Source organism: Myotis daubentonii, chromosome 19, assembly GCF_963259705.1.
Source record: "Myotis daubentonii chromosome 19, mMyoDau2.1, whole genome shotgun sequence".
Taxonomy (NCBI): Eukaryota; Metazoa; Chordata; class Mammalia; order Chiroptera; family Vespertilionidae; genus Myotis; species Myotis daubentonii.
In genome coordinates, this window is record NC_081858.1 from 7,270,147 (window position 1) to 7,295,997 (window position 25,851).

General features: G+C 51.8%; 1 protein-coding gene across 3 annotated transcripts in view; it reads left to right on the top strand.

The window, feature by feature from the left end:
- Window positions 1-25,851, top strand: part of NOS1 (nitric oxide synthase 1) — a 156,226-nt gene that overhangs the window by 91,019 nt on the left and 39,356 nt on the right. For all 3 annotated transcript variants that reach the window (XM_059677244.1, XM_059677246.1, XM_059677247.1), the window contains exons 4-13: window positions 8,079-8,207; window positions 8,807-8,952; window positions 10,034-10,196; window positions 10,893-10,984; window positions 14,912-15,053; window positions 17,023-17,162; window positions 18,757-18,931; window positions 22,083-22,184; window positions 22,838-23,032; window positions 23,689-23,774. In XM_059677244.1, the coding sequence (XP_059533227.1) occupies window positions 8,079-8,207; window positions 8,807-8,952; window positions 10,034-10,196; window positions 10,893-10,984; window positions 14,912-15,053; window positions 17,023-17,162; window positions 18,757-18,931; window positions 22,083-22,184; window positions 22,838-23,032; window positions 23,689-23,774 (1,370 nt within the window). The remainder of the gene's footprint in view (window positions 1-8,078; window positions 8,208-8,806; window positions 8,953-10,033; window positions 10,197-10,892; window positions 10,985-14,911; window positions 15,054-17,022; window positions 17,163-18,756; window positions 18,932-22,082; window positions 22,185-22,837; window positions 23,033-23,688; window positions 23,775-25,851) is intronic.

Here is a 25,851-nt window from a genome sequence, read left to right on the forward strand (position 1 = left end):
CCGAACCCAAACCTTGCTGACCTTTCGCTGCCCTTCACCTGAGTCGTCACCTACTCGGTGACCCCAGGATCTCTGTAGGTCACTCAGCCATGAGACCAGCCTCCCTGGGCGGTCAGAGCCAGGATGGAGCCAGGAAGTGGGGCCTGAATTGTCGGGTGTTTGGGTTCAGCCCTGCTGGAATTTCCACTTATTTTGCTAACTATTTATTTTAATAGTGAGTATATTCAATGCTGGATGTTGTCCGAGTGGGACAATGACGTTCTGGTTCGGGACCAGCGGCACAGCTCTGCACATTCATTCATCCCCTCCAACCCCAGCCACACTCCGGTTCTACCCAGAGAGGCCACGTCGGGTCAAAGTCATTTTTGCTTCCTCTCTTTGCAAATCAGTATCAGTGGCCAAAACCCAAGCAGAGATTCTCAGAGGCCAGTAGAGACCCAACCCACGTCCATTTTCTGAGGGTCCCAGGTTATCTTAAAAGGTAGAAACATAATCACAAAGCGTGTGCACTCTAACTATATACATTTGGCAATTTAATTCTTTAGTAAACACACACACACAGTCCAATGTAATATAAGGGAGGCAGGCCGCAAGACAATTACAGGATTTCTTTTAAATTAATTCATAGGGGAATAGGTTCGGCTCCTCAGGGCTAGGCTCCGCCCTTGGGGACTGGGCTCAACTATTGAGGACAAGGTTCAGCTCTTGGGGGTAGGCTGCCTCTTCGGGTGGAGGCGCGACTCTTCAATACTAGTGTCCGCACTTAGGGACTGGATTCGGCTCTTAGGCCTTGGCTGGGCTATTCGGGCCTAAGCTCGACCTTTCAGGACTAGATTCCGCCATTTGGGACTGGGTTCCACTGTTCCGGTATGGGTTCTGCTCTCCGGGGCTAGGCTCCGCCCTTCAGGACTGGGTTCAGCTGACCTGGTCTGGGCTCCCCTCTTTAGGGCTGGGCTCTGCCCTTAGGGACTGGCTACAGCTGTTTGGGACTAGGTTGGGGTCTTAGGGCCTAGGCTTGGCTCTTTGGAATGAGTGTCAGCACCTTGGCTGGGCCATCCCGGGCTAAGTCCATTACAATCAGGTTGAGCCGGGCCCTGGGGGAGCCCCGGTCCCCACAAGACGGCCCTAGAGGACAGGACCCTTCAGTGAGCACACTGGCCTGGGAGCCCGAGGTGGAAAGGGCTGCTGACTCTCCAGGGGGAGGTGCCTGTGGAAGTCACGGGGACACACTGAGGCTGGCTCCCGGGGGCCTGTGGGAGAGGGGGGCTTGCTTAGGGCGAGGCTTTGGAGCGAGGTTCTGCCCTTCCGGACTGGCTTCAGCTGTTTGGAGCTAGTGTCAGCACTTAGGGATTAGAAAAATAAAATAAAAATAAATAAAATTAATTCATAACGCACATGTACATTCTCGTGTGGTAATGGGACCAAGTTGCAAATTGTCTATCTGGTTATCTTGTGATTTCATTGCAACGATTAGCATAAACCCACTTGGATAAAGTATCCACAGTCTGACTTAAAGACCCCTTATCGCCAGAGGCCCTCATCCGTGGACCCCCCTGTGATGGGACTGCCTCCCAGGCACCTCCTTTTCCACCCCCCTCCAGAGTATAGACCATGGACTGTTAAATCAAAGTAGGGGGAGAAGAAGCAGCGATGTCAAGCTTCCACAGAGTTATTATAAAGAATGAATCACTTGCGAAATAATGCTTTGAATACACTACGAGGAAATTATACTCCGAGGCATTAAACACAGTTGGTTAAGTTTGTTAAGTAGCAATTTTTTAATTGCACGGATGGGTGGGTACTTGCTGGTTTGCAGGTCTGTGGTCCTGAGCCCTGAGCTGCCACAGCTCGTAACCGGGTAACACTGGCTGCCTGGGGGAGGTGGTGCCCGCAGGGTGGAGCGTGCTGCGGGGCGCTGCAGCGAAGGGCACGGTGCGGGGCGTCTGGCCCCTGGTGGGGATGGCCTGCTGTCCAGCTCAGCCCAGTGTCTGCCCTCATTTGCGCAGAAGCAAAGCGGGCAGGTTGCGTGGCATTCTCCCTGGGCGCTTGTCTGTCTCCAAATGTCCCCTTTTTATTTATTATTTTTGTGTGTGTGTTAATCCTCACCTGAGGGTATTTTTCCACTCATTCTTAAAGAGAGTGGGAGGGAGAGGGAGAGACAGAGAGAGAAACATTGATGTGAGAGAGACACATCAATTGGTTGCCTCCCACATATGCCCCAACTGGGGCTGGGGATCGAGCCTACAACTGAGGTACATGCCCTTGACTGGAATCGAACACAGGACCCTTCAGTCCAGGGGCCGACCCTCCATCCACTGAGCCACACCAGCTAGGGCAAATTTCCCTTTTATGAGACATCAGTCCTGTTGGATTAGGACTGCCGGGATGACCTCATTGTAACAGAATCCCTTCATTAGCAACTCCACATGAGGTCCTATTCTGAGCTCCTGGGGGTAGAGCGTTACCATATGAATTTGGGAGGGACGGTTCAACTCATGGCAGTTCCTGAGGTGCTCTGTGTCTCCCAGGGGCCCGCTGTCATGCTCCTGTCCCTGTGTCACTGAGAGGCTCCTATATAACTGGGGAAGGGCAGGGGCCTGGCTTCTGTTTCGAGATCTTCCAGATTCCTGTGCCTGGTGTCTACCTTCCTGCCTGAAAACCCTCCCTCCCTCCCTCCACCTTCTCATCACCCCGAACTCCTGCTCTAAGGCTCACTGGCTCCCACCCACTCAGGCCGGAAGCTTCTGAGTCAGTGTTGACTTGGTCCTTTTCCTTCCCGCCCTCTCACACCTCAGGGCTCTCTCCTGGCACCCCAGTCTCCATCTCTTCCCTTCCTGGCCTGCAGGCCCTGCAGTCACATGTTTTTCAACACTCGGCTTTGATAAGGTCACCCCCTCAGTCAGGTAGCTTCAGGGGTTCTTTAGTCTCTGGCTAAGCATTTAAGGGACTTCGAAATTTAAATATATATATATATATATATATATTTTATTGACTTCAGAGAAGGAGGGAGAGGGAGAGAGAGAGAGAAACATCAATGATGAGAGAGAAACATTGATCATCTGCCTCCTGCACATCCCCTACTGGGGTCAAGCCCGGAACCCAGGCATGTGCCCTGACCTGATTGAGCAGGACCTCCTGGTTCACAGGTTGATGCTCAACCACTGAGTCATGCCGGTCGAGCAGACTCTCAGTTTTGACATGCGTTTGATCTTATATGAGTCAGCTCGAGCTGCCGTAACAGAATTCCACAGACTGGGCGGCTTACACAACACAAAGTTACTTCTCACAGTTCTGGAGGCAGATGTCCAAGGCCAAGGGGCCAGCGTGGTCACATTTGGTGAGGGCTCGCCTCCCGGCTTGCAGACAGCCCCTCTGCTGTGCCCTTACATAGCCTTTCTGCGTGTGTGCATGGAAGTAGAGGTGTGTCTTCCTCTTCCTGTAAGGGCATCAATCCTATCAGATGAGGGTCCCACCCTCATGACCTCATTTAACCTTAAGTACCTCCTAACTACCCCATCTCCAAATGCAGTCACACTGGGGGTTATGGCTTCAATGTATGAATCCCGGAGGTCACAATTCAGTTTATAGCCGACCTCAAATACTGGCTGAACATGTTCTACATGCTGGGCACTGGTCACGGGGCTAGAGATAGAACAAAGTGAACAGTGGGTAGGCCAAAAACTGTATCTAGAGACACATACATAAATGTGTAAGATACAAATATTTATGTGCACGTGCAAATACATGCACTCCCACAAGAATTGCAAGCAGGGGGAAGTGCTGTGAAGGAAAATAAAGCATAGTAAGGGTGGGAGGCAGCACGGAGTGACAAGTAAAGCGTTGTTTTAACAAATGATCGGAAAAGATCTCTAATGTAGTGACATTTAAGCAGATGGAGACAGTAGAATTGCTTACAGTTCAGCCAGTGGAATCCAATGCTTTTGCTCCAGAGTCTGCAAACTTTTCCTATAAAAGAACAAGGAGGGGAAGAGTTTTGGCTTCGTGGGCCCTACAGTCTTGGTCTTCATCACAGCTACTCTATCATTGTATTGCAAAAGCAGCCATAGACAATACGGAAACGAGTGCGTGTAGCTGTGTACCAATAAAACTTTATTGGTGGACCCTGAAATCTGAACATCATGTAACTCACATGCATCATGAAATATTAGTCTTTGGATTTTTTTCACTTAACACACTAAAAATGGAAACGCCATTCTTAGCTTATAGGCTGTGCCAAAACAGGGAGCAAAGCAGATTTGGCTCGCGGGCCCCAGTTTCCCCACCCCGACTTTAGGACATGCAGCCGGAAGGTGCTTCTCCCAGTTGTGGGATGACAGTGGTGACCACTGTGAGCCTAGAACACCAGGCCTGGCACACAGTAGGTGCTCTGTATGTACTTGTTGAAGGAGAGAAGGAAAAGAGGGAAGGACAGGAGAAGCAATCAGGGTGTCAGAAGTCCTACAAGCATGAATTCCTGGCTTGGAGCCCCAGGCTGGCAGTGACCTTGCCTAGCTGTCTCCCCTTGGGCTGCAAGGCCCTTTCCCTCCACTTCCTCAGGGCCTCTGCTAAGAGGTGCGGACCCAGCCTCTGAAATGCCCCGGAGCTCAGAGCCTTCTTTCCAAAGCTGGGAGCAGGCAGCCCCCAGGACCCACTCGATCAAATCTGTGTCCCCCGCCACCTGGAACACTCCGTTACCCACCGCAGACACCAACTCGGAAAAGGACGCACAGAGCCGCCGCCCAAAGCCCACTCATGCCCTGTTCCAGCATGATGACTCACAGGCCCACTAATTGCATTTCTAACCTGAACCTGGGTCCCCACTCAGAAAAGTCATTTGCATCCCCCACGCAGGGCCCCTGACTGCTCTAGTAATCTCCCACTTGTCCCCTCTTGAGTCATCTAATATGACTGCTGGCTAATTAAAACATCAAAGCCCCGATACGGCAGCCCTGCCAGAGGCCTCCTAATGCTGGGTTTCAAGTGTGTACTCGGCACGCCTGGCGCTCGGGCCCCAATTACTCGGCTCCTGATGACCACCCCTCACACATCTGGCACCTCCACAGATGGCCTCTTCTATTCGTCCCGTTAGCTCTGCTCCTGCCACACCTCTTCCTCCTGCCTTCCTGGGCTCCCACCCTCTGCCCTCCCCCCCTCTCCCCGGGTCCTGGGTCCCACCCCCACACCAGCACCACCTCTGTTTTCCCTCCTCCCCCCGGATTCCAGCTGCTCCTCAGCCTCCGGGGCATTACTGTGATGGTCCAGGGAGTTTCTAAACTGGCCTAATGACGCCTGGCATCTAGGGAGGATGTCCGGTGCCTCCCGCACGGGGCAGGGGAGGACCGCTCCTTCTCACGGGCACCGGTTGTCGGCACCATCAGAGGATTTTGTCGCGACAAAGGCTCGCCCAGGTGTGACTTCCACCACCTGTTCGTCTGCTGGAAGGGAGCAGTGGAGACAGTCCTAGAGGGGTGTGAGCATGTCTTTCCGGGCGGTTGTTTGTATGTAGCTTCACAAGGGGACGCAGGTAAAAGGACTTAAAGTTTGGCAGGATGGAAAGTGCCAAAGGGGAACGAGGGAAGAAGTCATCCAGATCCCTCTCCTGCCCCTAGCCGGGCAGTGGTGTAGTTACAGTCGTCATGCCAGACGTTGCACTGTGTTAGCAGAATAACAACGCCGATGGTAGTAGGTAATGGCTAACACTTAGGAGGTGAGCGCCGTCATGCAAGTGAGAGATGATGGTGGTTGGACAGAGGAGCGGATGGACTCTAGAGCTACTTAGAAAACGACAGCGGGCGAGAGTGGGAGGTGAGGTAAGTATGGGAGATAAAGAGGATGATGCCCAGGACAGCTCCCCGCTGTGGCTGGCGCAGATGGATGGATGGATGGATGGATGGATGGATGGATGGATGGTGGTGTCCGGCGCTGAGATGGGAACCACTGGGGATGACCAGATCTGGCCAGGGCAGGGAGGAGTGGGAGCTCATGAGTCACGGCAGCTTCTGTTGCTTCTCTGCTACCGTCCCCTGCTCTGTTCTGGAGCTATCGGTTCACCTGCCTCCTGTTTCGCACTCTAACATGACAGCATGGATGCTTTAGCACAGAGGTGGCCAGTGGCCAGTGGCCAGAAAGGTGGCCATGATAGGCCACTCGCCTCACCACCTTTGCACAGCTGTTCTCTCTGCCTGCAAGGCCCTGCTTCTCCCCCTTCTTTGTCTGGTTAACACCTATTTGTCCATCAGGTCTTACTTAGAAGCCAAATGCTCTGGGTGGGATGCCTCTTCTATGTGCTTGCACAGACCCCTGGATACTCTCACTGCCCCACGTTACTGTACCCATTGCTCTCAATTATAGTGGCTCCTTCAGTTGTGATGCCCCTCCCACTGGCTGTGAACTCCATGGGGGCAGAGATCACATCTGTCTAGTTTGTCACAGTAGCCCTGGCCCTTGCTGCCTTGCCTGGCACATAGGAGATACTCACTCAATAACTGTGTGTTGAATGAATGAATGATGAATGAATTCATGAATGAATTATGCATAATGGCCAAGAAGCAGGATTGTCAAACAGGAGCAAGGTTTGAGAGTCATACTACCTGGATTTGACTCCTGGCCCCCGCTTACTAGCTCTGTGACCTTGGACAACTTGGTTAACCACTCTTTGCCTCACTTTTCTCATCTGTGAAATGGGGATGATAAGGTTATTGCTTGGCACATATTAAGTGCTCATTGAATGGTAGTTTTCAGTAATAGTCGTTCAGAGTTCTCTGCGATCTCTGTCCTGGACCTAGCCTGTTTAATGGTAATTCATAGCTCCTTCGCCCAACTCGGGTCCTCCAAGCTGATGTAACGTGCACCCTGCCTTCTTTCTGACTTCGTATCCTCGTCCTCGACATGACGCACATGCTCCAGGCACACTGGCCTCTTTGCTGGTCCTTGGAATTTAGCGTACTCATCCCTACCTCAGGACCTTTGCACTTGCCTTTCTCCCCTCCACTTAGTCGTCATCACCTCCTTCTATTTTATACTCTTAACACCACCTGAAATTATACTATGTGTGTACTCACTTACTTACTATCTCCATTCTCCCACAACAGTGCTCCAGGTCAAGGAACCTGTCTGACTCTTTGAGCAAGGTGTCCCAGGGCAGCACCTAGCACATCGACGGGGCCCTGCCTCAAGGTCACGGCCCATTGCTCTACTCTTTGGCATGAACATCACTGAACGCCGCCTCTTCTCCTCCCCTCCCCTGCTCAGCTGTCGCATCAGGGCGTGCCTGTTGCCTCTCCCTGACACTTGCGAGTGCCCGATGCTTGTCGATGCACGGGCACACCTCTCCCGGCAGGTAGACAACTGCTCAGAAACGCCCGAGACAGAATGTGATCCTTGTACGTGGGTCTGAAATGGAGGGGCCAACATTGGTCGGCCCAGGACTTACCCGTCCTCACCTACTGGGCAGTTTTACTGCAGAGGTGAAGACAAATGGAGAACTGAAGGTGTTCAAGATGGGGAACGGGAAGTGCAAAGGCCCCGGGACAGGGACATGCTGGGCATCTATCTTCGAGAGGCAGGAACCTGAAATTTGGGGGAAACGTCCTATGCTGCAAACCTTTCTAATTTAAACCTTCTGTTTCCCCAGTACCTGCTGGAAATGGTGAGTCCGGGCTGTAGCAGGAAGGCCCGGAAAAGTAACGTGACCCAGCCTCCGATTTCACTCCTCAGCCCTGAGGGCTTTATCCTTCGGAGAAACTGATGGTGTCCTTTCAGCAAACTTTCAGGGAGGCCCTGCTCAAAGCCAAACCCTGTGCTAGGCACCAGGGGGCTCCTGCCCACCTTTGGGTTCCTGTCTCTCCTCCCCAGAGCAGAACCCGAAAGGCTCGTCTGAGGCACCTCCTTCTGCAAAGGTGGAGGCGCCAGGTTCCCAGCCACCTCTCACGTGTCAGCCAGGGGGAGTCGAACCCCTTCTCTGTGCAGACAGTTGGTAACCCGGAGCAGGTTCCGGGAGGAGCAGCGCCGCTCCGTCCCAGCAGAGACCATGTTCCAGCGCCCTCCTGCCTGACGTCCCATCTTCACTCTCTCCTCAGGCCCCTGCCTCGGGAAGACAGTCCCCCCCAAAGAACGGCAGCCCCTCCAAGTGCCCCCGCTTCCTCAAGGTCAAGAACTGGGAGACCGACGTGGTTCTCACGGACACCCTCCACCTTAAGAGCACGTTGGTGAGTAGCGCAGGAGGGTGTGGTCCGGGATCGATCCACCTCGGCACTGGCCACATCTGGGACCGGATACTTCTCTGTGGCGGGGACTGCCCTGTGTACCTGGCAATATCCGAAGACACTTTTGGTTGTCACAGCCTCAGAGGCTGCCGGCATCTGGTGTATTGCAGGCCACTCACGAGGTGATGGAAGAGGCTCCCCCTCCTCATGGGGCGTGGCCATAAAGGCCTATTGCAAGGGGTGTGACTATAGGGAGGGGAACTGTCCGGGCCATTTCCTGCAATCAACACACCATACACGTGTTCAAATAAGCCACAGTGGCTGCTTGGGAGTCAGTACCAAGGGAAGGCCAGTCACAAAGCTCCTCTTATCCTTGTTGAGTTGAGCGGACATTTTCAGAACCTTAAAATGCTGCTTACCATCCCTTGCCTTGGCTGATGACCACATCCAACAGTGATCTCAAGCTGGTGCTCGAGACACCCCCCTGGGAAATTAAAGGCCAGGTCAACACCACCATGAGTATCCCATGCGGGTCTGCAGCCCAGTACCTGCCACCCCTGGGCAGAACCGAGTGATAGCCCCAATCTCTCTTTTCCATCCAGGAAACGGGATGCAGCGAGCGCATCTGTATGGGCTCCGTCATGCAGCCTTCTCAGCAGATACGGAGGCCTGAAGACGTCCGCACTAAAGAGCAGCTCTTCCCTCTCGCCAAGGAGTTCATTGATCAGTACTACTCGTCCATTAAAAGGCAAGTTCACCTACACAGAGGTCGGGATTTGGTGGCCCAAGAGCCAAATCTAGCCCCCAGAAATGTTTTTATTTGGCCTGCAAAGTGCTGCTTACACTTGAAACATTCCAAGCAATTCCCTGGCTGGATATGTAGCCTAAAGGAGCTCTCACACTTTTGCACAGAAGGCATCCATAAAAATGTTTACCGAAACACTGTTCGAATAGAGAAAAAATTAAAATTAAAGAACCAACTGGAAACCACCTCAACACCATTGACAGGAGAATCTATAAATAAAAGGCGCTGTTTTCCATAATGAAATACTACACGGCGGAAAAAATGAATGGGTTAGCACTCTGTTTGCTCATGGGAATGAGCAACTTGGAGTGAAAGAAGGAAAGGACAGGTGTAAAAGGGTACATTCAGGTCATCACCGTTTATATAAACATTTTAAACTCGCAGAACAATACTGCACATGATTCAGGGGCTCTCTGTATACGTAGACAGAAGTATAAGCAAAAGCATGAGAAGGTAGATGCAAAATAGCAGTCACTTCTGGGAAGAAGGTGGGCCATTATGGGGAAGTAGTCCCCAAGGATCGATGATATTAGTCCTTATTTATTTATTAATTCTTAGGCTTGGGGTGTGGGTGTTCATTGTAGTATTCTCTATACCTTTTCATAAGTCTGGCAATTTTCATAATAAATTTTTTGTACTTTCTAAAATTTCATTCACTGCCATCATTTAAAATGAGAAGAGTTTTCTTTAAAACTCAGATCTCCAGTTTCTTCGAAAGATCTGCAGCCGTGCCCGCCCCCCCGCGCCCCCCCCCCCCCCCCGCTCTCAGGATGACAGCTGGCTGGAGCAGGGCAGTAGCTGTCCCCTTCGGGCCAGGCATGGGCCCCCCTCAGCCAGTTCAGTCACTGCTAGACCTTTGTGGGCACTTTCGTTTGCAGCCTCTACTTTGTGCTTGAACTATTGTGTCCAGAAAACAACTCTGACTTTCTGTGGCTTCTGGCCTCCTGTCACAGCTCCCTCCTTTCACCAACCTCTGATGTTGGCGAGAAGGTGACGCTCCTCCCTCCCTCCCCTCCTTACTCAGATTTGGCTCCAAAGCCCACATGGAGAGGCTGGACGAGGTGAACAAGGAGATTGAAACCACCAGCACCTACCAGCTCAAAGACACAGAGCTCATCTATGGGGCCAAGCACGCCTGGAGGAATGCCTCCCGCTGCGTCGGCAGGATCCAGTGGTCCAAGCTGCAGGTAGGTGGTGAGGCTTCGCTACCTTGAGGAGCCCTTTGGTGGAGAGGGTGGCAGGTGCAGGGGTGAGCTTTACAATGGCTCAGCTGGAGGCCAAGGTGATGTACCACCAGATGGTCGTCATGGGGTCCCAGATCCTCAGATCATGGCCAGATCTAGCCATGTCTCATGACGGTAGCCATCGCAGTGTTTAAAATGAATTTGCGTATCTCTTGTTAAGGCTTATGCACTCCAGTTGACCGCAGACCCCTCCGCTCCCTTTTGTCTTGCACCTCCTCTCTTTGCTTATTGATGTTATCTGCCTGCTCACCAAAAACATCAGATTCCGTGTCCCTTGGTATGACTTTTCTCTGGGGAATAGTTTCAAGTTGGAAGGAGATTAGTTTTCGAGCTCAGGGGTTTCTTCTTTGTTTTGTTTGTTTGTTTGTTTTGTTTTGTTTTTGATCCCTAATAACCTAACAGGAAATATAACCAGCCAACTAAAAGTCTCTCCTCTCCTCACCATCCCTTTCCCACATCACTTACACTCCATGCCTCCTTTTAGGGGATTTTTCTGGTTTGATGGGTGGTGAGGTGCTCACTACTCCAATGGGGTAGCCGCTGGAGTGGGCTCTGGGCTCTCCTCCAATGGGAAGGCTGCCCTGGGGGAGCTGAGGAGGAAAGGAAGAGGCCATCCGTCCCACAATGCACCTCTTCCAGGTGTTTGATGCCCGCGACTGCACCACGGCTCATGGGATGTTCAACTACATTTGCAACCACATCAAGTACGCCACCAACAAAGGGAACCTCAGGTGAGCTGACCAGCCTGGGGAAGGGGAGTCCCCCCAGCGCTGACCCCTGGGTCTGGCGTTGGCTCACCTGCCAGGGAAATCCTCCCCGCCACCTCTCGGGGAGATGCACCAGGCTGGGAGCGGTGGCCTGGCATCCTTGTTCCACCGCCATGTCCCTTCCCTTCTGGGAAAAATAGAATTCCAAGTGGTTTCCAAAGCTACAGCAGCCAAAATCACTTTCAACCCACCGTTCCGTGTCACCATGGCGGGGGCAGGAAGGGATGTTTCTCTTTCCCAGGAATAGGAAAATCCCATTGTTTGTGGTGACTGCTTCTGCCGGCTCCTGCTTTTGTCTGGGGCACCCTGAGAATCCCCCTTTGGTTGGAAAGGCAACTAATGTGTCTTCCCACTGCTGTGGGGACGACTCCGTCAGGTTCCACTAAGCCAGCTCCTCTTGCCCTGTATGAGGAACAAAGCCACCAGCAGCACCTGTGTGGGCTGGCAGGTTGCAGCTGGGAAGGAGCAGCTGGAAGGGAGCAGCTGGGGCCCCGCAGATGGGCGGCTATACTTGTTCGTCCTGCCCACTCAGTCCTTCCCTGGCATCTGTTCCCAGCTCCTGAGGACCAGCCCATCTCAAAGCTGCTGCAGGGATATTCCCTTAAGCATCTGGGTGGCACTGAGCTCATCCCCAAAGTGGCCTGTTGGCATGAAGCATGGGTTTCCTTGCATGTGTCCCTTCCTTGAGAAGGAAAGTGCTTGCCAGCTGAGCCTACCGTCGGGGAAGGCCTGTACGCGGTCCTGCATGGGGAGGTAGGAGGTAGTACAGTTGACCGTTGAACCAGTACGGGTTTCACTGCACAGGCCCACTTAGATGCAGATTTTTTTCAAGAAATGCAGTAAATGTATTTTCTCTTTTAATTTCCTTAATCACATTTGCTCTTCTCTAGCTAACTGTAAGAATACAGTATGTAGCCCAGCCAGTGTGGCTCAGGGGTTGAATGCTCATCTATGAACCAGGAGGTCATGGTTCGATTCCCACTCAGGACACATGCCTGGGTGGTTGGCTCCATCCCCAGTAGGGGGCGTGCAGGAGGCAGCCGATCAATGATTCTCTCTCATCATTAATGTTTCTATCTCTCTCTCCCTCTCCCTTCCTCTCTGAAATGAATAAAAATATATTTTTAAAAAATACAGTATATCATACATGTAACCAACAAAAATGTGTTAACTGGCTATTTATGTTAACGGTAAGGCTTCCAGTAACGGTAGGCTAGTTTTGGGGGGATGTCAGAAGTTAGCTGTGGATTTTCAGCTCTATTGGGGGCTCACTGTCCCTGAACCCTGCATTGTTCAAGGGTCAACTGTGTATCTTTTGACTAAAAGACCTCCCCCTTCAGAGAAAATCCGGCACATCCTGAGCGTTGAAGGAGGGCTTGGTTGAGATCTCAGCCTCACGGAGCTTGTGGGCTGTTCTGGTAGTTTTCAAATGATGCCGTGACTATGGGGCAGGGGGTGGGGGTGGGGGTGTCACAGACCAGGCAGCGCACCTGCACTTTGGGCAGTCTTTATGACATCTTCTATTAAAGAAAATATTCAGCTGATTCTTTTTTTAATACGTTTTAAAACCACACATCTGAGCACATACCTAAGAGCATGTATGCTGTGTATAGAAATCACCTAAAGGTAGGAAAGAAAGGCAAGCGAGGTAACAGGAGGGAGGAGAGAGAGGGGTAACTTACACAGCGAGGGGTTTTCGACCTGCCACTGATTACGATTAGACTTAGAAGAGGTGGGGTCTGAGAGAGAGAAATGTGTTCTATTTCCGCTGTTGGTCTCGGTGCCTGCACACAGGGTCTCCTCCCACTGTGTGTGACTCTGCTATCTCTAAACACACTGTTTAAATATATAAATTACACAAACACCCTGTAACGTGCTCAACCAAAGGAACGGCAGTGTGTGTTACTGCTGGAGGGCCAACGGGTGGACTGACTTATCCTGTGTTGATTCCCCAGTATGGCGCCTTTGCTAAGGGATTTTTAAGAGTGCCTGTGGTTCTCTGTGACTTTCACTTTCAGCTGCCCCCCCCCCCCAACCTGGACTCACCGCCAGGTGCATTGCACCATCGCTGCAGGGTTAAAGGTAGTGTTGTCCTGTGCGGACAGTCAGACCTACATTGGCTCAGGTAGAGGCCTTGGGAGCCAGATGGGGCGGATTTGAGTCAGGGTTTGGATTTGGAAGCATGACAGCAGAGAGGGGTTCCAGCCGAGGGGGCGGAGTTCCAGGAGCAGGATGTGGATGGGAGAAGGGCTATGAGCGATGGGTTGGACCCACTGTGCGACTCCCATGCCAGCACAAGCCATCGCTTGGGATCCGTCCAGTGATGGGACCAATGGATCCAGGTGGCAGGAACTGGCGTGAGACAACATTGAACCACATCGTGAAAAGTTAATCTCCTTTTGATGTTTATGAATCCCTCTGCTGCTGCTAAGGGGAAAGTCTCAGTTTTGTGCTAACCCATCGTTAATGCCCCTCTAACACCGCTTTTAACAAAGAGCGGGGCTCCAGCTGGGTGCTTCAGCAGGCAACAACTACACTCAGTAACCATACAGTCTCATCGTTGGCTAGCTAGGTAGGCGAGGCCAGTGGCAATCTATCGTTTCGGAGTAAATACATGGAACACAAATGGAAGTTGGAATCTTTTTTAGTCATAAGTCTGCAGACTTTGGCCTGGAATGGGTTGGGCGAGAATTAACCATGGCATTAATTACGGTAGGAGAAAGACTAGAAGTAGACATTGATAATGCATTTTTTTTTAAGATTGTGTTCTTTTTTTAATATATATTTTTTATTTATTTTAGAGAGGGAGAGGGAGAGAGAGATAGAAACATCAATGATGAGAAAGAATCACTGACAGGCTGCCCTCTGCACACCCCACACCAGGGATTAAGCCCACACCCAGGCATGTGCCCTGACTGGGAATCGAACCTTGACCTTCTGGTTCATAGATAGAAGCTCAACCACTGAGCCACGCCGGCCGGGCGATGGTTCATTCTTTTTATTATTATTACTAGAGGCCTGTTGCACAAAGAGATTCATGCAATAGGCCTTCCCTTCCCTTGGCTGCTGGCACCGGTTTGCCTCTGGCACCCGGGACCCAGGCCTTCGCTCTGGCCGGGCTCCAGGCGGAGCTGGCCCCGGGGCCATCCGGCTTCGCTGCTCCGGCCCTGGGGCTGTCCGGCTTGGCTCTGCCACTTGGAGCCTACATATGCAAATTAAACACCATCTTTGTTGGGTTAATTTGCATACTCCCCTGATTGGCTGGTTAGCATAGCGAAGGTACGGTCAGTTTACATGTTTGTCTATTATTAGGTAAGGTTAATATATTTTTATTTATTTCAGAGAGGAAGGGAGAGGGAGAGAGAGATAGAAACATCAACGATGAGAGAAAATCATTGATCGGCTGCCTCCTGCATGCCCCCTACTGGGGATTGAGCCCTCAACCCGGGCATGTGCCCCTGACTGGAACTGAACCTGGGACCCTTCAGTCCACAGGCCAACACTCTATCCCCTGAGCCAAACCAGCCAGAGCTGATTGTGCATTCTTAAGGGGAAATGGGGCCTGATGCTCTTTCCCTGGAGATTACCTGCTGCTAAAGGGCTCCCTGGGAAACTGGCCCACTTCAAGATGGTTTGAAAGTGCCATTTGAGAAGCATTCCTTTTCCTTCAGCAAGCCGGCACGGGGCCTCCGTTCCACACTTCCTCAGACACGGGAGGGACAGGGCAAGGCCCCTTCCTCCCGGCAGCTCTCCATGGGCCTGGGGACCTGGGCACAGATGGAATCCACCCTGAGCCTCATGCACTCATCGACCTGGGTGACACCTTTTCCAGGGTGTCCCCAAAGTGCAAGCCCCACCCTGACACCAGGTGTCCCCCTCTGTCGCCCACAGGTCCGCCATCACCATATTTCCCCAGAGGATCGACAGCAAGCACGATTTCCGAGTCTGGAACTCCCAGCTTATCCGCTATGCTGGCTACAAGCAGCCTGATGGCTCCATCCTGGGGGACCCAGCCAATGTGGAGTTTACAGAGGTGCGTGCCCCCCAGTCCATGCTCACCTGGGCTCTCATCTCCCCAGACTGTTTCTATCGACAGACTTTTCTGATTTTGATGTGATCCTCATATGGAGAGCAGCAAATGAACTGCCACTTATTCTTTCCCAAACCTCCTTCTCTCTGTGGCTGCCCCCAGAGAGAACCAGCTGGTTCTCTTACAGGTAGTCAGTTGGTCATTTCCATGCCATTACCTTGCCTGACTCTCATGGTGGTAACCATAGTCCCATTTCACAGGTGGGTAGACTGAGTCTCACCAAGGCCAAATGAACTATCCAAGGCAATAAGTGAACAGAGAGAAAGCTAGAAATACAGTCCAAGTCTCCTCCCTCCCACCTGGAGGAGAGGAGCTGACATATGGAAACCATGCCTGCATCTACCTTTTCTGAGTTGGGTAATAAGTCAAATTCATATCATTCCTTCATTCATTCATTTGACAACTATTCAACCCACACAACCCTCGTTGGATGGGCTGGACTCTCCATGGTACCAGCACAGACACTATTGCTGACAGCCAAGTCAACTCATAAAAGCCACCAGAAACACAAACACCACCATCCAAGGCTCCCTCCAGGTGATGCAGACAGCACAGCTGAGGCACGGAGGCTTACAGCGTCTGTGCCCATAGCAGACACCACAGGCAGATGCCATGCCTGCCGTGACCTCAGGCCCACAGGCCTGGTACCCCCTTTTCTTAATCACCCAGTCATCTTGTCCTTTCCTCAAACCCCCCTCAAACTCCACCCAGTACCTCCCCCAGGAGGAGCTGGCCAGGCAGGGCCACTGAACTCCCTCAGTTGCTTGCTGACGGCCTTTGCGTCCGGCTTTCCTGATGAAACGCTACTCTCCTAAGGAAGGGGCAGTAACCAGGGCGACCAGGAGAGGCACCTGTGCCGATGTAGACCCAGCCAGACTCTCTGCTCCACTTGGCTGCGAGCTGAGTGTGGAGTTGGCTGACCTTGTCCCCGTGGCCGCCAGAACACAGACGCCAGGGCCTCTTCCTCTTCTTCTGTTTCCAGAATCCTCGCTGACAGGACATGTTCTTTTAAGTGCATAATTTCACGCTCCTTCTTGGTACTAACAGGGCAGAAAGAATCACCCAAACATAACCACGGAGCTGTATCTTTTGAAACCCTCTCGCCCTGAGCTGTCCAATACAGCAGCTGCTGGTCACAATGGCTCGTGAGCACATAGTCTGCATACACAGCAGATCACCAAGACAGAAACCAAAGAGGGAGAGTGGAGAATATCTTATTAATAAGTTCTTATCTCGATTATGTATTGAAAACGTTATAGTGGGTAATATCGGGCTAACCTATTTATTATACTTATTAATAAAGTAATATACTTATTGAGTTAATATATATAATTGTGTTAAATAGCTTTAAATGTTAATAATTTATTTAAAATTTATTATCTATAATAATAAAAGCGTAATATGCTAATTAGACCGGACAGCCAAACGACCTTCCGGACGACCTTCCAGACGAAGCCAGGGCTGCGAGGGCCAAGCCCCTTGCACGAATCTCATGCATCAGGCCTCTAGTTAACAAATAAATTATATCTAATACGTTTGATTACATGTTATATACTACATGTTATAGACTCCCTCCCCAGTGGGCAGGAAAGACCCGGAAAACATAAAACATGGTTTCTGCCTCTGTGGCCTGGTAGTTTACACTTATGGCACTTAGGGTCTCGGTTCGAACCCTCCACATTTCGAGTGCTCAAAGCCTGGTGCTGGGCACAGTTTTACCCTCTGTCTGTGGGCCCACGAGAAGCGGTGCCGGTTACGTGGTGATGTCGGGGAGACCTTGGCAAAGGAGGGGAATGGCCCAGTCCCCCCGGAGGAACGGGCTGCTGGGGGGTAGCGCCTGGGCTCTGCCCCTCCCCAATGTTGGGAGGGTCTGGGGCCTGAGCTGGGGCCTGACCGGCTGGTCTGCTTGCAGATCTGCATCCTGCAGGGCTGGAAGCCCCCGAGAGGCCGCTTCGACGTCCTGCCACTCCTGCTCCAGGCCAACGGCAATGACCCCGAGCTCTTCCAGATCCCCCCAGAGCTGGTGCTGGAAGTGCCCATCAGGCACCCCAAGTAAGAGGGCCGGGCATGGAGTGGGTGAGGGCGGGTGGGTTTCCCCAGTGCCCCTCTGCCCATTCCTGGACCCCCTGGCTCGCCCTCTCCAGCCCAGACACAGGCTGAAAGGGGCTCTTGATTTCACTCCTCTCCCTGGGACCTGGGCTCAGAATCAGTAATTCCTCCTTGACCAGCCGGGGAACTGCCACCTTTTCTGAATCATGATCTCCCTTCTTACTGCACTCCTAAGCTACCGACCCGGACCTGCCCTTTCCCAGCCCGGAGGATCAGAAAGCAGGAGCACCTGCTCTCCTGTTGGGGGCTCAGATGTTAGACAGAGGGAGCTGTTTAAACCCTGTGACTTGAGGGGAGTCATGTCCGAAAGGAATTTGGAGCGAAGGAAATCCACAGGGGCCTTGGGGGCAGAATGGAGGCGGCACCAAAAGACTCAATAATCAAGATAAATAGTATTTTAATGCAGTATTTCTTAAAAATCAAAAATAGCCCGGCTGGCATGGCTCAGTGGTTGAGCGTCAACCTATGAACTATGAACTGGTTCGATTCCCGGTCAGGGCACATGCCTGGGTTGCAGGCCCGATCCCCAGTGTGGGGCATGCAAGATGAAGCAGATCAGTGATTCTCATCATTGATGTTTCTATCTCTCTCTCCCTCTCCCTTCCTCTCTGAAATCAATAAATATATTAAATAAATATATTTTTAAAAAGAAAGAAAACTAAAAAATAATTTAAAAAAATTCTGTGCTGTACAGTGTGTCAGCATTTTAAATAAATACAGGATCCAGTTCAGGGCTAAGACTAGAGGGAGGCAAACCAGGTGAGTCATGTGAGTGCAGCGTGGAATCCTGTCTCTCTCTATATAGATAGATAGATAGATAGATAGATAGATAGATAGATAGATAGATATAGATAGATAGATATAGATATATATAGATATATATAACATTTCTGCAACCCTTGACCAGAATCGAACCCGGGACCTTTCAGTCCACAAGCCGACAGTCTATCTACTGAGCCAAAACAGCTAGGGCTGGAATCCTGTCTTTATTTAAAGTTTTGATCTTACCCAAATAACTTCATTCCAATAACTTGCTGCAGTAGAAATTGTATGGCACCTAGAGGCATGAAATCACCTCACCCTACCCAGATTGGGCATCAGGGAAGACTTCCTAAAAGAGTAAACAACATTTTAGCTGAGAATTAAAGTGCAAACAAGAGCTGGACAGACACAGAGGAGGAGAGATCCCAGGAGGAAAGAGGGCCGTGCAAAGGCCCTGGGTAGGAGGGAACTCGCTTCCTCCAGGACTGACTTGCAGACTGGGCTTAGCAGATAAACAGCAGCCCGAGCAGTGGTTTCCAGGCCTGGATATCCCTGCACATCACTGGGAAACATGGTAAGATGCATATCCTCGGGCCCCTGCTCTGGAGCCTGTGATTCTCCAGCTCGGAAGCAGAGCCCAGAGCCCAGGAATCTGGTTCTGACATGGCCCCCGTCAGTCGCTGGCATTGCAGCATCCCCAGACTCGGGCTGTCCCACCCTCTGTCTGCCCGAGACTCCCGCCCCCTGGTGAGCTGGGCTGTGTCCTTCTCCGCAGGTTTGAGTGGTTCAAGGACCTGGGGCTGAAGTGGTACGGCCTCCCCGCTGTGTCCAACATGCTGCTGGAGATTGGCGGCCTGGAGTTCAGCGCCTGTCCCTTCAGCGGCTGGTACATGGGCACGGAGATCGGCGTCCGCGACTACTGTGACAACTCTCGGTACAACATCCTGGAGGTGAGGGCCCTCCTTAGTCACCAGGCAGAAGCGGGGGGCTCAGCAGTGCTTCCCCACAGCCAGGCTTTGGGGCTGAGAAACTGGAAACGGGTGACAACAGAACCTGCAATCCCAGTGCGGCATCCGTGGCACTAACCCTGTATGGACTGGGTGCTAGGCCCATCCATGGGATGGGTGTTCAAAGCGCATTGCATGTATAACATGCTCATTTAATCCTCACCACAACCTCCAGGTTAAAGGAAAACCCCCTCTCACCGATGAGAAAACCAAGGCCTTTGCAGGGATGAAATGACGAGCTCAAGGTTGTGCCACCAGGAAGTGGCAGAGCTGGGATGCAACCCCAGTCGGGTTTTGTGGTCCAAGTTCATCACCACGCTGCTACACTGCCTCTCGGTGTCAAACTCTGTCAGAAGGGTTGGAGAATGACCGATGAACTTGGGACATTTTTTTGTCTCTTTTCTGGAAAACCAGGCTGGAGGAGAGTCCGTGGTTTTCCACTAAACACATTTCTCGGTGGATGTCTGATTTCCTCCCTGGCTGAGTCACCCTCATCTGCCGAAACGTGCCGGGCAGAGAGCTTCCTGGGGCCCAGCTCTGGTGAGAGCTCAGGATTGCCGTGGTTTTGTCAGCAAACGTTGTTCCTGACAACTGTCTGCTGTCGCTGGCCTTGTTTCAAAATCGGCCCCTGAGAAGCAGAGAGCTGAAGCGCTGGCCTGTGTCACACAGTAACTAAGGTGGAGTCAGGATTAGACTTCAGAACCAAGCATTGGGTGTCTGTGGCTGACACCCATAGGTGTTCACATGGATGGCCCTTGAGGGCATTAGGCCACGTGAGCTCAGGCAGACAGACAACGACAAAGCCGGTGTGATCTTGCTTAATGTGGATTCTGCTCTCTGGTGAAATCAGAGAGTTAGAATGGTGGCTGTGGGGGTGGGATGCATGGGAATCGGGGAGATGTTTTCGTCGTACAGGTAAATAATTTCTGGAAATCTAAAGCACAGCATCGAGATTATAATCAACAACACTCTAGTATAAACTTCAAAGTTTCTAAGAGACTAGATCTTAATTGTTCTCACCACAATAATTACCTACAGATGTTAACTAATGCTACAGTGGTAATCATATTGCAATATATAACTGTACTCAACCAACACCTTGAACTTTGTACACCTTGAATGTTCACAACACCATGTGTCAGTTCTATCTCACTTTTAAAAACAAACTCCATGGTTGTTAGCCTGGAAGACAGAAACCAAGTCCTCAGCCTTGCCATCCACTGCAACTACCAGGGTAGCACAGCGATGCCTGAGACCACCCCCCAGGATTTGGATGGAATTGCTCTACAGGGGGAGGTGGGCATCAGCATTTTTCACATCTCCCTAGAACAGTGGTCGGCAGACTGCGGCTCGCGAGCCACATGCGGCTCTTTGGCCCCTTGAGTGTGGCTCTTCCACAAAATACCGACTTCTGCGCATGGGCCACAAAGTTTCAATCGCACTGTATGTGCACGCCCGAACGTGGTATTTTGTGGAAGAGCCACACTCAAGGGGCCAAAGAGCCGCATGTGGCTCGTGAGCCACAGTTTGCCGACCACTGCCCTAGAAGATTCTACTGGGGCAGCCACCGATCTGTACAGACTTCTGGCAAGAAAGGAAAAGACAGTTTAGTTAATGTTCATAGAGATGCCTTGAGTCACATTTGGGGATTTTTTTTTAAGTTGTATAGGTGTGTTTTTTTCCTGCAACTAATTTCTCTTTTGTTAACCAAAATAATGCTGTAGAAGTAACAGTAGCAGCATGACTGGCTAGACACCGCTCCTCTTTTATATAATAACTCGAGCTTTATATGTACTTATGTAAAGCAGCAAATTCGTTACTTCCTGCATTTGTGTCGCTGCCCAAAGGCCCCAAGCAGAACCTAACGCTTCAGCCCCAAAGAGTGAATCAATAAGTCCGCCTCCATGATCTTGCTTGCATTTCGACTGCATCGAGGAGTCACTGGGTAACTTAAATGAGACTCCCTCCCACCCCTGCCTCCAGTTCCAGCTGCCACTCTGTACAAATGTTGACAGCTGAGGCTGGGAAGCAATTTACCCAAAGCTGAGAAATTGTCGCATTCTAGCCCCATAATGAGACCCGGGTTCCCACGAGTGACTAGAATTGACAGAGTAAGAGAAAAGCGAGGCTCTAATTAGTGCATTTGCTACTGGGTCTTCCTCACCTTTGACATCAGCTCCTGCTTCAGCTGTAACAAACATCAGGGGTTGTTTTTGCCAGAGACGCCGGCTGGTTGGGGAGCAGCTCCCAGGTTCTGGGCAGTACGCATCTCCCTGGGCCCCAGCTCTGAGGCCAACTGGCTCTACTGAAGTCGAGCAAATCCAGGCACCTCTCTGAGCCTCAGTTTCCTCATCTGTCAGATGGAGTCAGTCAAGCTCAAAACGTCCATGGTCTAGGTTACAAGTAGCGGCCACTCCAGGGGTGGAGCCGGTTGGGTGGAGAGCTTTTCCCACTAGGAAGTAGGCGATGCCACTCCCAGGCCCACATCTCTGATTAAAACCCTGCGAAGACCCCCCTCGTTACATTTGGAATAAAAATCCCGGCTCCGTGGCACATCCTTCACGATCCTGCCCTTCTCACTAACTCCCGCTGGCTCCCCACCCTCGGCGTGCGCTGCCCTTCTTTCTGTATCTCAGATGCTGCGAGTCTGAACCCTCCTCGGGGGCTCTGCACGTGCTGTCTCTCTGCCGAGACGCTCGCCTCCCTCCGTCTGCACATGCCTCGCTTTTCCTCCCCGTTTGGGTCTCACCGGGTGTGCCCCCTCCACGTGGGCCTTTCCTGACTATCGTGGTTCAGGGAACCCTGCCCCATATCCCTCCTCATCCCATAGCCTCGTCTTATTTTCTCCGTAGGAATTAGCACTGGTCACAGTATAAACTGCTCTCTCCCACTACAAGTTCCGCTCAGTAATAAGTGGCCAGCCACGTCTCTAGTTTCCCACCACCGGTAGGTCCTCGGTAAGATACCTTCAGAGGGAGCGACTCGCTCTGCCAGTGAGCTGACTGATAGTTCAGACGTTCATTCACGGACGTTCATGCCCCTCCTTGGTCTGAAGCGTCCCAGCCTGAGAATCTGTGTTCCCTTCTTCTTGCAGGAAGTGGCCAAGAAGATGAACTTGGACACGAGAAAGACATCCTCCCTGTGGAAGGACCAGGCGCTGGTGGAGATCAACATTGCAGTTCTCTACAGCTTCCAGGTAGTGCTGGGGTCCCGGCCGTCAAGCCTCAGGGAGGAACTGCACCTTTCAGAGCCTTGGAGCCAAAAGTCCAAGAGCCCTCGCTGCCAGGAGCCACCTTTGGGGAGATCTGTCCACCAGCTAGGTCTACCGCCCATCGGGCATGCCTGCCTCTCCGTGTTGATCTTGAGGGTGGACTTTTGAGGAAGAGATGACCAGTAGGGGGGGTTGTGACTTGTCACCTGTGATTTTTCAGAATTGAGATGTCAGGTATCGTCCCTGTCTTGCGTAGGGACGCAGACCATCAGCTGACAGACAGGATTTTGTATCACCACCATAAATGGAGAGCCAAGATCAGTTGCCTTAAATGGAAGAGAATTGCTAGTTTAAATAAGTAAACAAATACAAGGACTAACAAAACGGAGTTGTTCCATTCTAGCTACGTAAGAGGTTCGTTTGAAAAAGGGCGAGGGAGGAGAGAGGAAGACTCGCTAGAGAGGCCTGTTAGCAGCAAACGGAGACTTCCTCCCAGGTACAGTCAGAAGGAGAGATGCAGACCAGTACTGGGCACCAAACCATCTCCAGGACCTGTCCTTCGGGAAGCGCCACTCTGGGGGAGAATCCTGAAACGCCCCAGCTCTTACCACCTGACCCCCGTCCCCTCTCACCCACAGAGTGACAAAGTGACCATCGTCGACCACCACTCGGCCACCGAGTCCTTCATTAAGCACATGGAGAATGAATACCGCTGCCGGGGGGGCTGCCCGGCAGACTGGGTGTGGATCGTGCCCCCCATGTCTGGCAGCATCACCCCTGTCTTCCACCAGGAGATGCTCAACTACCGGCTCACCCCCTCCTTCGAATACCAGGTCCTGCCCCTCCCTGCCTCTTCGTGCCGAGTCTTCGGTAGCCTGTGTGTGTGGTGCTGAGAGCACGGCTCAGTTCAGATGAGCACTTTGGACGCTCAGGTGCTCAGTAGCCATGCTTGGTTAGTGGCTACCATATTGGACAAGGCAGCTCTAGCAGAAAGATGCCTGGAGACTAAATGAGTCGTCTGGGGTCTCAAGGAAAGTCCTTGGGAGGGACTGAGGGCTGAGTGGGAAGGTCTAGCACAGTGGTTCTCAACCTTCTGGCCCTTTAAATACACTTCCTCATGGTGTGACCCAACCATAAAATTATTTTCGTGGCTACTTCATGACTGTCATGTTGCCACTGTTATGAATCGTCATGTAAATATCTGATATGCAGGATGGTCTTAGGCGACCCCTGTGAAAGGGTTGCTCAACCGCGAAAGGGGTCACGACCCACAGGTTGAGAACCGCTGGTCTAGCAGGACAGTGCAGAACGGCTGGGCCAGCCGCTCTGTGCCAGGACCCCTGTGGTCATCACTCTCAGAATCACTCCCTTCAAGGCTGCAGGTTGGGCATGGCTGGGCAGCCACAGCCCCCAGGATCCTGAGCATCTCCCAGGGGAGCCAGGCTCCCCCACCCCAGTAACCATAGTAACCCCAGTCCTTTCTTCCCAGCCGGACCCTTGGAACACCCACCTCTGGAAAGGCACCAACGGGACCCCCACCAAGCGGCGAGCCATCGGCTTCAAGAAGCTGGCAGAGTAAGTCTCCTGCAGTAGGTGGGGGGTGGATGTGCCCCGAAACCTGGAGAGCCCCCCAAAAGGAAGCCAGGCAGCTAGTCATGCCTCTGACCTCTAGTGCGATGAGATTTCTCTACTTGCATTCGCCCCCTCGTGCCTTCTTTGCCTCAGAGTCTGGGATGTAAATGTCACCACAGTTCTTCTCCCTCCCGACTTTACTTTCCTCACCCAGTTTCCTAAATTCTTTTCCCAGAGGCAGTGGTATGTTGCTAAGCAGCTTTCCTGATAATAATATTAAAAGTAAAAATAATAGTAGATTTGTAATGTTGGCCAATTGCCATTGTGTAAATACTCCCATTACGGCCAGTTTTAAGCTACCAACAGGAAGTCACTGAGCCCGTCGTAGAGAGGAGCTGGGATGAGCTGGGTCCAGAACAGCACTGCCAACAGTGCTCTTGTCCAGGGCTGAACTCTAATTTCATTCATTCATTCATTCATTCATTTGGCCCACAAATGGATACTGAGAGCCTGTTCCCTGCCAGGCACTGTACTAGGCTCTCGGGAAGCCATCATGAGCCAGGCAAATGTGGCCCCTGCCCTCTTGAAGCTCACAGCCATTCATCTGTCAGAGAACCACACAAATACAGTCAGCACTTCGAGTGCCCTCGAGGAGTGATCCATGGTGCCAAAGAACAGACTTAACCGAGTTTAGGAGGTCAAAGAGGGCTTCCTTCAGGAGGTGACAATGGAGCTGAAGAATAAGATGAATAAGTCCTAACTGAGCACAGAAGGGCGGGAAGGGGGTTATGGACCAAGGCCACCAAAGAATAACTGTCCTGACGTATAGCCAGCCCAGCTGCTGCAGCTGGCTCAGTGGTTGAGTGTCAGCCCATGAACCAAGAGGTCACCAGTTCAATTCCCAGGCAGGGCACATGCCTGAATTGTAGGCTTGATCCCCAGTAGAGGGTGCACAGGAGGCAGCTGATCAATGCTGTTTCTCTCTTTTCGATGTTTCTGTCTTTCTACCCCTCTCCCTCTCTCTAAAAATCAATAAAAACATTTTAAAAAAGAAAAAAGAGCATGTAGCCAGCCAAGGGGGCAGCTGACAAGTGGGGTGGAGCCACCTGAGATGCTCTAATGGGGATGCCAGGCTTCTCCTAAGAAAGAGTTCCGCCGGCTCTCTCGGAGACACCCCTGTTCAGAACTAACTTACTTTTTGGCAGAGGAGCTAGTATGCACTGAGCTCCTCACTCTCTTTCCTGAGCGCCCTCGGGTCCAGAACTCTCTGCATGGGGGGTAGTTGCAAAAAATAAAAGTAAAACAATTGGTGCCATCCATGCCACAGACCCCAGAAGCGAGACACTGGTGGGTCTTGCAGGGACTCAACCCTGGGCGCTGGCTCTGTTAATATGGTCCATGGCATCTCTCTCCCTTTCTCCCCTCCTCTCTCCTTCCACCTAACCCCGTCTTCCAGCCAAGCAAGGGCACCTCAGCAGCCATTCTTTCGCTAATGAGCGATCACAAATATTCTCAGGGAAGGCAGCCCCTGGCTTCCCTTCAGTTCAGCTGTCTAGCGGGGGAGGAAGAGGGGAATCTAAAACATTAACTGCACTATTAAGATGGAGCTAGAAACAATGGAAGTTAATTATAGCTGCTTTTTTATGCTCCCATCATTCAAAGGGAACCCTCCAGGCACCTTTTATTTCTCTCTGTTTCTCCCCCTTAGCCCAAGTGCTCCTGCAGCGTGGGTGGTTTCCCTGATTCTAAAAAATGATGAATTTACCACCAATAATCCCCCAGTAGGAGGAATTAGCAAGTTGTCTGCTCAGAGATGCCTAGTTAGAGCAGGGATGCTCGCTCCGAGGGGAGCCCAGGCATTCCTGGGCCTCTGGCCTGGCTGCCTCGCCCAGGCCCTCATGGACGGGAAGGAAGAACAGTGGTTCTGAATCCTCCATTTAACTACAAAGGGCCTAGACTTGACATTTGAACTCCCCACGTCTTCAGTGGTAGCAGCACCTTTAAAATTCATTGCTTTGCTAGAGATGTATTTAGTGCCTATTAGGCATCAGCTGTGCAAGACCCCGGATATGCATGCATA